Source organism: Callorhinus ursinus, unplaced genomic scaffold (assembly GCF_003265705.2).
Source record: "Callorhinus ursinus isolate GAN/ISIS: 27379988/994484 unplaced genomic scaffold, GSC_fseal_2.0 scaffold13, whole genome shotgun sequence".
Classification (NCBI taxonomy): Eukaryota; Metazoa; Chordata; class Mammalia; order Carnivora; family Otariidae; genus Callorhinus; species Callorhinus ursinus.
Window position 1 is genome coordinate 15,505,719 of NW_027397075.1, and position 12,488 is coordinate 15,518,206.

Consider the following 12,488-nt stretch of genomic DNA (forward strand, 5'->3'; position numbering starts at 1 on the left):
AGCCTAAACTGGGGTGTGCAGAGGGCCCAACTTTGGAGGCTGGGAGGTGCCTGGTTTATGGCAGCCAACGAAGTCTGAATCATCTCCAAGAGGAAGGTAGGAGGCAACCCAGGACCTGGCCCAGCGGGAGCCCTGCAAACGCACAAGGTCGGGGAGGCGTGGCCAGCAGTCCTGGAGGCCCCACCAACCTCCAGTGTTCCTCCCGTAGTGGGCTGGGGCCCTGGGGGCTCACCCACACCCCGTGAGGGGCTGCTCCCATCTGAGCCCTCGGGTCAGGCCCACTGCGAGCGGTACTGGTACACCTTGATGTCGCCGTCACCCGCATCTGCCACCACGAGCTGGCCCTGAGGCGCACAGGCCACTCCCAAGGGCCTCCTCAGCCCCTCGGACACCAGGCAGATGGGCGCGCCGACCCGAGGAAACAGGGTCACGTGGCCCTGCTGCTCATCCGCCACAATCACGCTGCCCTCCACGTCAGTGCATATGCCCGCCGGGTTGCCGAAGGTGTGCCCCGTCAGGCCCCCCAGGGAGCCCAGGGGCTGGCGGGCACTGCCGAACAGCCGCACATCCCCAAACTCCTCACTCACAGTGAGGCCGCCGTCGGGGCCCGGGCCCACCCAGCAGGGGCCCTCCAGACCCAGCATGGAGGCTCGGGCCTGTGGCTCCAGGGCAGGGCTCAGCGCGAAGCTGTGCACGGCCCCAGGCACATAATCCGTCACCAGGAGGCGGCCGGTGGCATCCACAGCCAGCCCCCGGGGGGCCAGGAAGGTGCCCACCGTGACCCAGCGGCCTTGGGGGTCTCGGGCAGTGTGCCGAAGCGCGTACACAGCCCCACGGACGAGGTCGCTGACCACCACGAGCCCAGCAGCTGTCACAGCCACATCCTCTGGCACGAAGGCTCCAGCCCCTGGCCGGTGGCAGGGCAGATGGCAGATGGATCGTCCCTCGAGGTCCAGCACATGGACGCAGGGTGCAGCCCCAGCCGTCAGGAAAAGCAGGCCATCCCGGGAGCAGTGCAGACCCCGGGGTCCTCCTGCAGCCCCCGCGGGCACTGGGATCCGCCCAAGCAGCCGGGGCCGGCAGGAGTGAGCGGGGTCTCCGGGTGGGTCCAGCTTGCAGAGCAGGCCCTGGGGGGCGGCCTGCCAGTGGGTCGGGAAGGCCCAGGAGGCCAGAGGACAGACGGGTGGGTGGCTAGGGATCACAGTCTCAGCTCCTCTGAGCCGAGGTCCTGCAGCTGGGCCCAGTGCGGCGCTGCAAGAGAAATAATGCCCACTAGGGGCCAAGCAGTGGTGACCCTTCTCCCCCTGCTCCCTCCCGGGGGTGCTGGCGTTCTCCTGTTTTATACAGGAGGAAACTGAGGCACCGGGTGGGGGCGGGGAGCGGCTGGCTTTAAGCCTAGTGTCACCAGGTCCTGAGTGCTGGCCTGGTCTGCAAGCCCAGCAACCAGCCATGTGTCTAGGTCCCATTTTTCCTCATGTGGCCCCTGGAACACAAGTCTGGGGAACATGGGACCTGTGAAGGTGGCTACGGGTTTTTCTCTGAGGCCTGCATGAGCTCCCAGGCATCGGGAGGTCCCGAGGTGTGTGTGTGGGGGGGGCAGGGGGTAGAGGGGGATGGTGACAGATGGGCGGTATTTCTCAAACTCATCTGCCCAGGGAACCCTTCCTTCCTTCAGGCAAGGAAAGTGACCCTTCCTGGGGGGCAGCCCAAGGCTCTGCCCATTGCCCCCACAAAGCCCCTGGAAACTTCCAACCTCTGAAGGGTTAGGCAGAGGGGCTCTCTGAGCAGAGAGGTGGTGGGGGGCGTCTCCTACCTGGGGCTAGCCTCCCGGGGCCTTGCTCCGGCAGCAACAGCCTCTGTTGTTAGAAACCAGCCTGAGGGAGGGGCCACCTTGACGCAGCGGGCACGGGCAAGTGGGAGGGGCAGGTGGGATGCGGGCCAAGAACACGTTTGAGCAGTAGCCCAGGGAAGCTGTGTGGCGTCGTCACTCAGCTGCTAAACCCCCTAGGGGCACCCCAGTGCTGCCACATTCCTGCCTCGGGTCCTTTGCACTGGCCTCTGGGACATTCTTCCCACTGCCCCTGCATATCCGGATGCCACTCATGGTCAGCTCAGCCCACCCCTCTCCAGGGAGGCGCCCACACCCCTCCAAAACCTGCCGTAATGCAATTCATGAATTCAGGAGGCGCTGAACTAACATCCGTGTGAGTCCACCTCACCCACACTCCTCCAGTAGGACCGCAGGGTCAGGCCCTTGGGGAAGGGGTTGCACCCCTTACGTGTAGGCTGCATCACTCACCAGAGTCTGGGGTGGGGAATCTCCAAGGGGTTTATCCTACCCCTCAGAACTGGCAGGGTTGGGTCCTGTTTCTACACCTGTGAAACTGGGTTGATGCCCCCTAAGCTCACGTCTGCCTGGTGGTGATAAGAAATCTGGGTGCAGTAGACACATGGGGGTGCCAAGAGAGGGCCAAGGAGGAGCGGGTCTCCCTCGGACGCAGGACCTGGGGACTCTCCAGGAAGCCCCTGGAAGGGAGGGGTCAGCGCCTGTCTGTGACCCATAGTGCTTCCCACCTGGTTGGCCCACACCCCAGCTCTGGACTTGGCCTCTTAATGCCCCATGGTGGGGCGGATGGCCGATGCTATCTGCTGCCGAGCACAGTTAATGGGGCAGCTGTAGGTCCTGCTCCGACTGGCCCTAGCCCGGCTGGTCCAGCTCGGGGAGCCAGGCACAGGCCGGAACTGCCCTCCCTGGGGCCATTCCTGGGTGGGTACAGAGGTATGGCCAGCTCCCGGGGAGAGAAGCCATTAGCTGGGTCCAAGGGTCCCGCGGGCACCCCTCCCTGCCTGCCCCCTGCCCCCCGCCTGTGGGAAGGGCCGAGTGTGGCCGTGCAGGGAGGGAGGCAGTGAGCTGTGAAGGCCACCCGATGCCTATCGTGGCTGCAGGGGCTGGCTGGGAGCCAGTGGAGGCTACGCCGGACAAACAGCCCTGGGCCACAGAATGTGGGGGCACCGCTTAACCATAGCGGGAGCAGCCTCCAGCGAGAATCTGACATCAGGGCTGCCCTGGCCAGACACGGGGGCTGGAGGCAGGCCCAGGGGTCCCTGTCCACCAGCAATGTGCTGGAACACGGGGACTAGCTCCCACCCACACCTGCCTCCCCACCTCTCCTGGTTCTACCCCCCTTGATGGAAAGCCCCCCGTTCTATTCCCTCCCCTGGGCGGGGGGCAGTCCACAGGAGGCAGGTCCAGGTCTGAAGGTGGATGCCCAGCAGGGTGGCCCAGGACACTGGCCACTCAGATGCAGAGGCCAGGGACATTTCCTTGGTGGAGAGTGTCCCAGTGGTGACGCTGGGGCAAGAAGGAGGCCCAGACAGGGTATGTGAAGATGGTTTCTATTTAAACGTTCACAACTGTGATCAGTAAGGAACTATGACTCTCTGCTGTCCCTTGTGGCCCCAGAGATAGGCCACAGCCGTGGCAGGTGAGGTCAGTCCATGGGCATGCTGGGCAGGCTCTAGGCCACACCCCGGGGCTGGGGCAGGTGGGGGGCTGGGCAGTGGACACGGGGTTGAAGGGCCCTGTCTGTTAAGAACAGAGGAGGCAGCAGATGCTGTGGTCAGACCTTGGCACCCGGGGGGCTCTGGAGGCTAGGAACAGCCTCAGGGGGCCAGGAGCCCCCAGGCCCGCCACGGGCACCCCAGCTGCTGCCAGGAATGAGAGGGTCCTCTGGGGCCTGAAGGGGCAGGCCCGGGGGTGGGACACTGGAGTCAGCCTCGCATTTGGTGGTGTGGCTAGAGAAAGGCTCAGCTGTTGTGGGGCCCAGCAGGCTAGGTGGCTCCGGGGTCCCCCGGGCTAGCGTGGGGCCCAGCTCCAGCTGCCCCCAGGTCCCCACCGGCCCCTTGGGCCCCTTGGTGGGCGCCCGCTTCACAGAGAGGTCGAGGGGTGCATCCAGTGGCCGAACAGCCCGCTCTAGCGTCTGGTGGATGGTGAGCAGCTCCTGGCGGATCTTGCCAAGCTGCTCCCGCAGAGGCCGAGGGGCCAGGCCCCCGGCAGGCACCAACTGCCCCAGGCGCTGCTCTACCCTGGCGTAGTCACCAAGGGCCTGAGTCAGGTCCTCACCCACGTGCCCGGGGCCACCAGGCATCAGGCCCAGGGGCTGCTGGGGCAGGGGGGCTGCAGGGCCCGGGGTCTTGGGGTTGCCTGGCTCCTTGTCCTCAGGCCAGAGCATCACGGAGGGGCCAGTCCGAAGGCTAGGGGGTAGAAGCCGGTCAAGAGGCTGCACTGCCCACCCTCCCCCAGAGCCCCCAGTCCCTGCCCCACACCCCCTGGCGACCCCTTTGCAGCCTGGCTGAGGGCCTTGGGATCCCCGAAGGATAGAGAGTCTGGCTCTCTGGCCTTGGTTTCTCCTCTGTGGCCTGAAGAATGGGGCCCAGCCACCCTGGCCAGCTCGCCTCCCACCCCTCCCCACCCCCGTGGCCAGGGGCCCCTGACACCTACCTGCTCTGGGCACTGAACTTCACCGTGCTGGAGGGGGCCTTCAGGGGCTCCAACCTGCTTCCCAGGGGCAGCTTCCTCTTGGGGTCACTCTGGGCAGACCGCTCCAACTCCCCCTCCTGCCCTGAGTCCCTGGGGGCTCCACGGGGCCAGGGCCTGCCCAGCCCAGGTACTGGCACCTTCAGCGGCCCTGGGGCCAGAGTCCCAGGGGGCCCCTTCGGGGGGGCTAGGGGCTTGGCAGGGACAGCCTTGCCTGCCGGCAGCCCCAGTGTATGCTCCAGGAGCAGGGGATAGTACAAGCGGGGGACCAGGGCAGGGCGTTCAGGGGTCTGTGGGGACGGGAAAGCAGAGGCCGGGGGCAACAGGGGGCTGGCCGAGGCCAGAAAGGGCATGTGGGCTGTGGCGGCCAGGGAGGGCCCCAGGTAGGAGAAGAGACTGGGGCTCAGAGGGCAGTCGACACCTAGCAGGGACAGATGGAGGCTCTGGGCCTCAGGGAGCTCGCTGGGGGTGGGCGGGGGGTAGCAGGGGACCCCCCCGCTCTCAGGGCCCACTGCAGCCGCATCCACCACGGCTATGCCCCTCCGGCTCCCGCCCAGCCCTGGCTTCCACGCCTCGGCCAGGAGCCCCCCAAGGCCCACATCCTTCTGGGCAGCCTCCTGGGCCACGGGGGATGGCACCCCGGGGGAGCCGTCAGCCCCCAGCTTCGGACCTCCGATGTGGCGGCGCAGCGACAGGACATGGGAGGCGGGGTCGGGCGTGGCAGGAGCAACGGGGAGCTGTGGTCCTCGGGGCTGGCTGCCGGGGTCTGGGGGGCCCAGGGGGCGGTCCGGGCTGGGCGTGCGGGGCCGGGGTGCGGCGGGGGCGCGGCGGCAGGCCCAGTCCGGGGAGTCGAGCAGCAGGGAGAGGGAGTCCTTGCAGAGGCTGTACTTCATGTGGTTGTACAGGTGTGACTTCTCTAGGCAGGTGAACGGGCACTGGAAGCACTTGTAGTTGTAAGGCTTGCCCCACGGCCGCGGGATGTAGTGCGGCTTCTTGGGCTTCCGAGCCCGCGCCCGTGCCCCGGCGCCCAGGCGGCAGGAGCCCCCCTCGCGGGACATGGCGGCCTGCTAGTGGGCCGGCCCGGGCCCCATGGCCACCTGCGCACAGGGGGCCTTGGTCAGTGCCCACCCCCTGCCCGGCTCCCCACTGCCTTCTGCCCACAGCTCCCAAGGCTGTGAGGACAAGAGCTGGGGGCACAGGCACCCACCTCCATCCTGCAGCCTGCCCCCCACCGCCCTTGTGTGTGCGGCCCCTTGGCCTCCCCCCACCTCCTCCTTCAGCTCCATGCACTCGGCTAGGGTCGCCCCAGACGGCAGATCAAAATAAAAGACACCATCCGTTCAGTCTGACTTGGGTAAACAGCGAATACTTCCGTAGCAGAGGTATGTTCTAGCTAATGTTTGGAATGTATGCTAAAAAAAGCTTGTTGTTTCTCTGAAATGTAATGTTAACTAGGCATCCTGTATTTTATCATGTTCACCCCCCCACCCCAGGCCCGCCAGCCCCCAGCCAGCCCATTTCTGGGCTGATCCCACTCATGCCCGCCCGAGTCTCTGTCTGCCCGATGGCCATTTGCTGAGCGACTCCAAGCCAGGTATGGCTCCTGGGGACACCAGCCCTTCCTCGTCCCGCTCCCCCCCACCCACCAGAGCCCTCCTCTGTGCTGGGGAGCCAGGATGAAAGCTGCCGCACTGAGAGACCAGCTCTGAGTCTCACGAACACCGTGTGCGCGTGTGTGTGTGTGCACGCACGTGTGTCTCTGCTCCGGCCGGGTGCCGGGTGGGCATGGGAGGTCTCTGAGGGGGTCAGCCTCGTGTGGGGCCAGGCCAGGCGGGGGGGCGTGGACGTCCCAGCATGGCCCCACGGCACAGCCACCTGCTCAGCCTCATCCATCTGGGTGGCTTCAGGCAGGTCAGCGGCCGAGCCTGCAGCGGCCAAGCTCAGCCAAGACCCTCCTCCCCCCACACCCCACACACTCGCTCAGAAGCCGCTCCACTCTCCATCTGGGCCACCACCTGGGCCATCCACCGCCCCAGTGAGCCTGCGTGGGGCACACGTTGAGTGTGTGCACACCGGCTTCGGGTGTGTGCACACAAGCGTTACAAGGCTCCAGATGAGCCCTTACCCAGCGCCTAGAGGGACAGCCTCTGCATGGCTGGGCCGACTCAGTAGAGTCAGCCACCAGAATGCATGGGGCCCAGGCACACACACACACACACACACACAAACACACACACACACACATCACTCAGAGTGGACACAGTGGTGGTGCACACGAAAGGACTCACAGCCCAGCCGCGGTGGCGAGTAGACACCTGGACACATTCAAGGGAATGTGCACACACACCTGAGGACATACATGGTAACCGACACTCTTAGGGATACAGACACGCAGACACTCGCCCTGTTCCCCAGGACTCAGGGCTGGTCGGTGGGTCAAACAGGGCAGGGCTGGGGTGCAGTGCGGCCATGGGGCACAGGCTGTCCTTCCTGCTGGCCTTCAGGCTCTGCCGCCCCCAAACACTGGGTGGGCACCCCCAGAGGGGTGGAGAGAGCTGCCCATCTGAAGGGGCCCTTCAAAGGGAGATCAGCATGGCAACCACCAGGGCACCGGGTGGGGGGGTGGAGAAAGCAGATGAGGACTGACTGGTTTGCGGGTGTCCATGTCTTGGAGGGGATGGGGCTCAGAGAAGAGGGTGGGGGTTGGGAGGAGGGTGTTGGGCTCAGGAAAGAGCCTGGGGCTCCCCGAGGGGCTGCAGACCCTCTTGGACTTAGTGGTGGGGGCAGAGGTGGGCCCCATCCCTGTCTCCCGAGCCCTCCCCAAGATGCAGATGACAAATGGGCCTGTGTGCTTGGGAGACAGAGGCGGCTGCACTGGGGCCATCGATCACCCGGCCCTGGGAGCCACACAGCTGTACCACCTGGTGCCACCGCCCATCCCACCTCCCAGTCAGGCCCCTGGAGTCAGGAGGAGGCAAGCTCCTCCCGTGCTCCCTCTTCCTATCAGTCACCTGGGTGTGTGTGTGGGGGGGGACTGTTCAGGCGCCATCTTGGCAGCTACTGACCCCACGGGGACCCAGAGGACGCCTGGCACCCACCCAGCATGCTTGTGCACAAGCAGAGGACGCTCCTGGACACCAGCATGCACCCACAGACACCCCAAAGCACATTCATTTGCACACATGTCCCCACGCGTGACTGGGTGTGCGCTCCTAGGGCAGCCTGCACCCCCCCGTATACTGACCCACACACCTGAGCCTGCCAACCCTTCCCTGTCCAGGAGAGAACTGGTGTCCAGACAGGAGAAGAAGGCCCCACTCCAGGGTGGGAGAGAAGGCACCCAGTGCCTGGAGCCGCCAGGGGGGGGATTAGAGCCCTCCCATCCCCCCTGACCACCTAAGACTTGGCCAGCGCCCCACAGGGCTTGGTAGAGAGGGGGTGACCAGGCTCCTCCTTGGCTGAGGTCGAGACCCCAACTCCCGCCCCCTCCCCGGCGCACCGCACCCCCGGGGGGGGGCTCGCCCTCCTACAGGGAGAGGGCTGCTGCGCCCAGGGCGGGGGGGGGGGGCCCTGTGAGCAAAAGTGGGGGACATGGGGGCTGGGGCTGCCCCGCCCGCGCCTGGACACTCCTGGAGTCTCGTCGCCCCTTTGCCCCTCGCGTCCACCCCGGCCCCGCGCGGCCCCCAAACTTCGCTGGACGCGCCGCCGCTGGCGCCCGCCCGCCCCACCTGCGCGCCGGCGGGATCCGAGCCCGAGGCGCCCCGCAAAGTCTGCTCGAGGCCCAGAGGACGCGGCGGAAACTTCCCTTCCCAGCGCCGCCGGGTGCCAGCCGCGATCCCGGACCCCGGGGGACCGGCTCGGGCCCTCGGGGCAGCGACAGGGACTCCCGCAGGGGAAACTGAGGCCCGGCGCTGGGAGCGGCCCCCCGCGCGGTCTGCGGTCACTCACTCGGCAGCTGGTCCCGAAGCCTCCACCGCCGACCGCACGCGTCCCCCCGACGCCGACTCGCACCCACCGAAGTTGGCGGCGGGACCGCCGCGCGTGCGCCACGGCGCGCTGGGGCTCGGGGGCGCTGCGACCTCCGACCGGGGCTCACGGGGGGAGGGGAGTCGCCACCGCGGGGAGCGGTCTCCCCGGGGGCACCCCAGGTGCTCCCCGCCCTCAGCCGCCCCCTCGCGCGCACTCACCTGGCGCGCCAGGACCCGCTTGCTCAGCCCTCTCCGCAGCGCCGGCACCTCCTGGGTGGAACGGTGGCCGGTGAGACCGGTGGTAGCGCCCGAGCGGCAGGGACGGGCGGGTAGCGGTGTGGACGCGGGGAGTGGAGGCGCAGGTGTGCGGCCGAATGAGGGGCGCCTGGCACCGTCCCCACCCCCGTCGCCTGCAGGCTGCTGCGGGGGTGCGCAGCGGCGGCCAGGTCTCCCGGGGTCCCCGCAGCGGTGTGACGGGGTGTCAGCGGCTGAGGGCGCAGGGAGAGGCGCCGTCAGCACTCATCCGTCAGGGCAGGGCTCTGGCCCCTGACAGCCGCCCTCCTGAGCCAAGGCCTGGGGGCTGAGCCCTGGGACAGGGGGAGCTGTGGGGCACACAGCCAGCCTGGGGACGGCTGCAGCCCAGCCTGCGATGGGGCAAGAACCCAGACCAGCCAAGAGACAGAGCCTCAGGAGGGCTGGAGCCTGGAGCCCGCCGGCAGAGCCCAGGGCACAGACAGCAAATCTCCTCCCCTTGCCAGCTCTCATCGGCCAAGCCTTGACTCCAGGGCCATTTCCTCTTCTCCAAACAGAAGGCTGAAGGGACCTACACTCACTGAAGCCCTGCCCTGCCCTGCCCTGCCCACCGATGGGTCCAGGCTCAGGAAAGGATGGTCACCATGGGCTCACTTACCCCTTTCTGGAAACACTACCTCCCTGCCCTGACAGGTGCCCAGGCCCTGCATCTCTGCTGTTTGCAGGACAGCTCTGCGTCTCCCCTGGGAGGACCTGGGGGGGTAGGGGTGGGGGGAGGGGCAGGGAAAGACCGGGGTGTCCAGGACCCTCCATAAAACCCCTGCCACTAATGTCCTCAGGGCCAGACCTGTTTCCAGCCCACCTCCCAAAGTATGCCAAATTTCATGTTGCTCCTGGAGCTGCCAAAACCTCATGGTCAGGGGGTCCCACTTCTCAGCTAGGTCCTAGTAGAAATTCATCTGACCGGCAAGTTCTATTCCAGACGTGAACACAGACATGCTGGGGCAGGGCCAGATTCTGTCTCTCTCAGGGAGTCTTGCCTTTGTTTGGGGGGAAGGCATCTGAACCCAGAGATGTGTGATGGTACCATTTCAGGCACAGGATGGGGTCTGCAGCGGGAGGGGTGGGTGCTGCTCCAGGCCAGCTCTGTGGAGGATCTCTTTCACCCCGCCCCCCCCCCCCGCAGGCTCAGCTCCAGGCTTCCGGGGTATTCTCCACTAAATCTGGGGGGCAGGGGTACCTTGGGGAAGGAAGGAGTATCCTCTAGGGGCCCCTGAGTGTTGCACCTCAAGGCGGGCAGCGAGCGGAGAGCCCTGGATCCGGAGTCCAGCACCTCCTGGGCCCCGTGAACCTGGCCTCAGTTTCCCCATCTGTGCAGGAGGGTGACCGGCCCATGGCTCAGTTGTTGGCATGGGTCTCCTGGGGCTCTGCTCAACTGTGAGAGGCATTCATAAGGAACAGGACCCTGGGGTTCTGGGGGTGCCCAGGGCGAAGAGGCCAGTTGGAGGGCGAGTGTCTCCTTCTTGGCACAGTGCCACCTTCCTTGACACCACCCGAGGGGACTCGCTTCTCCTCCTCAAGTGCAAAGGCTAGGGCTGGGGGCTGGGTGGCACAGCACGCCAGCCTTCTCTCTGCCTGCCTGGCTGGCCCAGCTGACCAGCTGACCGTGCAGGCGGCCCCAGGCCGGGAGACAGCTTGAACGGCCGTCACGCCAGCAGCCCTGTGGAGAGTAGAGGCCAGGAGGCCTGCTCCTTCTGCACACAGGCCCCTGGATGTGCTGAGCCAGGCCTGGGTCCCCTCATCACGGGCCCGGTCCAGAGGGGGCAAGGGCACAGGCTACCCGGAGACGGTGTAGGGTCCAGGGACTCCTGGATCCCAGGCCTCGGCCTCTTAGTCCCAGATATGTCTCCTTGCTTCCCCACACCCCTCCGGCTGAGCCCTCTGAGGGCCTGGGAGGGGCCACAGCTGCCGGCACAGGGTACGGACTCGCCGGAGGCTGTTGCCATTGTTCAGGGGAAGGAAGGTGATGGACCAGAAAGCCCTCGTTGCTGGGAACCCTGCCTTTCGGAGTGCCGAGAGGACAGCCGGTGAAGCCCACGTGAGCCCCCGGAAGGAGGGAGGAAGCCGGGACTCCAGGTGGCAGGACAAGCAAGAAGAGTCCCCGGGAGGACGCGCCTCAGCACCAGCCATGGAGGCCACCCCATGCATGGGCTTTTCCAGAAGTTTGAGGAAGAGGAGAAGTGGCGGCACCTCCAGAGGGACTCAGCACCTAGGGGTGTGACCTGCGCGTGCTTCTGGGCTTCCAGGAGGGGTCTGTGCAGGGGTGGGCCCGAGAGCCCAGCTGGGTGGCCGCAACCCAATGGACTTTGCATGGGAGTGTGAGCCAGGCCTGCCCCCCAGGGGCACAGGTGACTGTCCCCGGCACCTGCAGCCAGGCAAGGCTGGGACATTGATGCTGGCCCCCTGCAGCCCTGTGGCCTCTGCCCAAGGCCCATCTGCTCCCTCATCACTGGCACATCTTCCAACTCAGGAGTGGGGGTGGGGATGGGTCATAACCCTCCTGCTGGGACCCACCCCATACATGTTGGGGGGAGCGTGGGCCTGGAGAATTGGCCCCTGCCCCCTGAAGCAGGACAGGGACCCCCCCTTGGCTTTGGGGCTTGGTCAGCCGTGTGGCTCTGAGCTCTGGGACTCCTGCTTTGTTCTCCTCACGGGCAGGGGCGGGTAGGAGACTCGGTCTCTGGGAGCTTCTGGCACCAGCGGGGTTCTGGGGAGCCTCCTCCTCAGCTGGTCCTGGTGCAGGGTGCAGTGGGGATCCCTGGCCCCTCCCTCTGACCCCAGCCAGAGCCTCATTTTGGCCATTAACCTCCTCTCTCTGGCTTGCCCACGGCAGTCTGCCTGTCAACTCCATTAATGCTGGTATATGCGTGCAGGGGGGCGTGGTCAGGATAGATGCGCAACCGGGGAAGGCGGGGAGCAGTGAGCAGGGCCCCCAGCAGGCCTGTCTCACCTCCTCAGAGTCCACACACAGCCCTCGCCAGGACAGGTACAGTGGCCGGGCAGACACCGGGAGGGGCTGAGGCCCCAGGCAGGGTCTAGGAGCCTCTGGGAGAGGTGAGCACCGTGCAGGAGACCCCTGGGCCCAGAACATGGATCATCCTGGGTACTTCTTCCTTCTTGTCTCTTCGAGGTGGCCTCAGGGACTCCTGGCTCGGAGGGCTGGGCCCAGGGCTTGGGCCAAAGGAGGCAGGGTCCCACCTGAGGGTCCTGGATGCCAGCCTGAGGCTGCTGACCCCACAAGCACTGTGGGGTCACGGGAGATTCCTGGCAGGCTTGTGCAGGAAGCCGTGGAACCAGGGATGGGCAGGGATGTGAACAGGTTTGTGGGTCCCCGCTGCAGGTTAGTGAGGGTAGGGCACATGCAGAGCCTGGGGAATTCTCAGGGAATCTGTGAGGGGGCCATCCAAACAGGCCCAGGGACGTGGGGTGGACCAGGCCCACCCCGAGGGAGGAGGCCTAGCTGGGAAGCTCCTGGCACCGGGGGACCCCAGGAGAAGCCCTCCGGCCACAGCTCTCCTGGGCCCGCGGATGATGACTCTCTGCCCACATGAGCTTTGCTGCACCCTCCCACACCAGCTGCAGGCTGCCCGTTCTGGAGGCCTCCGTGGCCCCTCCCGCGGCTCTGTCCCCGGACATGTTAGGTCCTTGGCCACCCTGGGGTGGGGTGTGGG

General features: G+C 66.5%; 2 protein-coding genes across 3 annotated transcripts; both read right to left on the minus strand.

Moving 5' to 3' along the window:
- Positions 1–257: 257 nt before the first annotated feature.
- On the minus strand, positions 258–1,859 carry NHLRC4 (NHL repeat containing 4). 2 transcript variants are annotated; one of them, XM_073899767.1, is made up of 2 exons: positions 1,814–1,859; positions 258–1,272 (listed from the first exon to the last, which is right to left on the minus strand). In XM_073899767.1, exon 2 carries the CDS (start codon positions 642–644, stop codon positions 273–275), a length of 372 nt encoding a protein of 123 aa, XP_073755868.1. In that variant the 5' UTR covers positions 645–1,272; positions 1,814–1,859; the 3' UTR covers positions 258–272. The 2 variants fall into 2 exon arrangements, with proteins under 2 accessions (XP_073755868.1, XP_073755869.1); XM_073899768.1 differs by having other exon boundaries at positions 258–1,251; positions 1,814–1,848.
- Positions 1,860–3,485: 1,626 nt separating this feature from the next.
- Positions 3,486–8,840, minus strand: PRR35 (proline rich 35). The gene is made up of 3 exons (XM_025878047.2): positions 8,725–8,840; positions 4,502–5,634; positions 3,486–4,254 (listed from the first exon to the last, which is right to left on the minus strand). Exons 2-3 carry the CDS (start codon positions 5,593–5,595, stop codon positions 3,621–3,623), a joined length of 1,728 nt encoding a protein of 575 aa, XP_025733832.2. The 5' UTR covers positions 5,596–5,634; positions 8,725–8,840; the 3' UTR covers positions 3,486–3,620.
- Between the last annotated feature and the right edge of the window lie 3,648 nt (positions 8,841–12,488).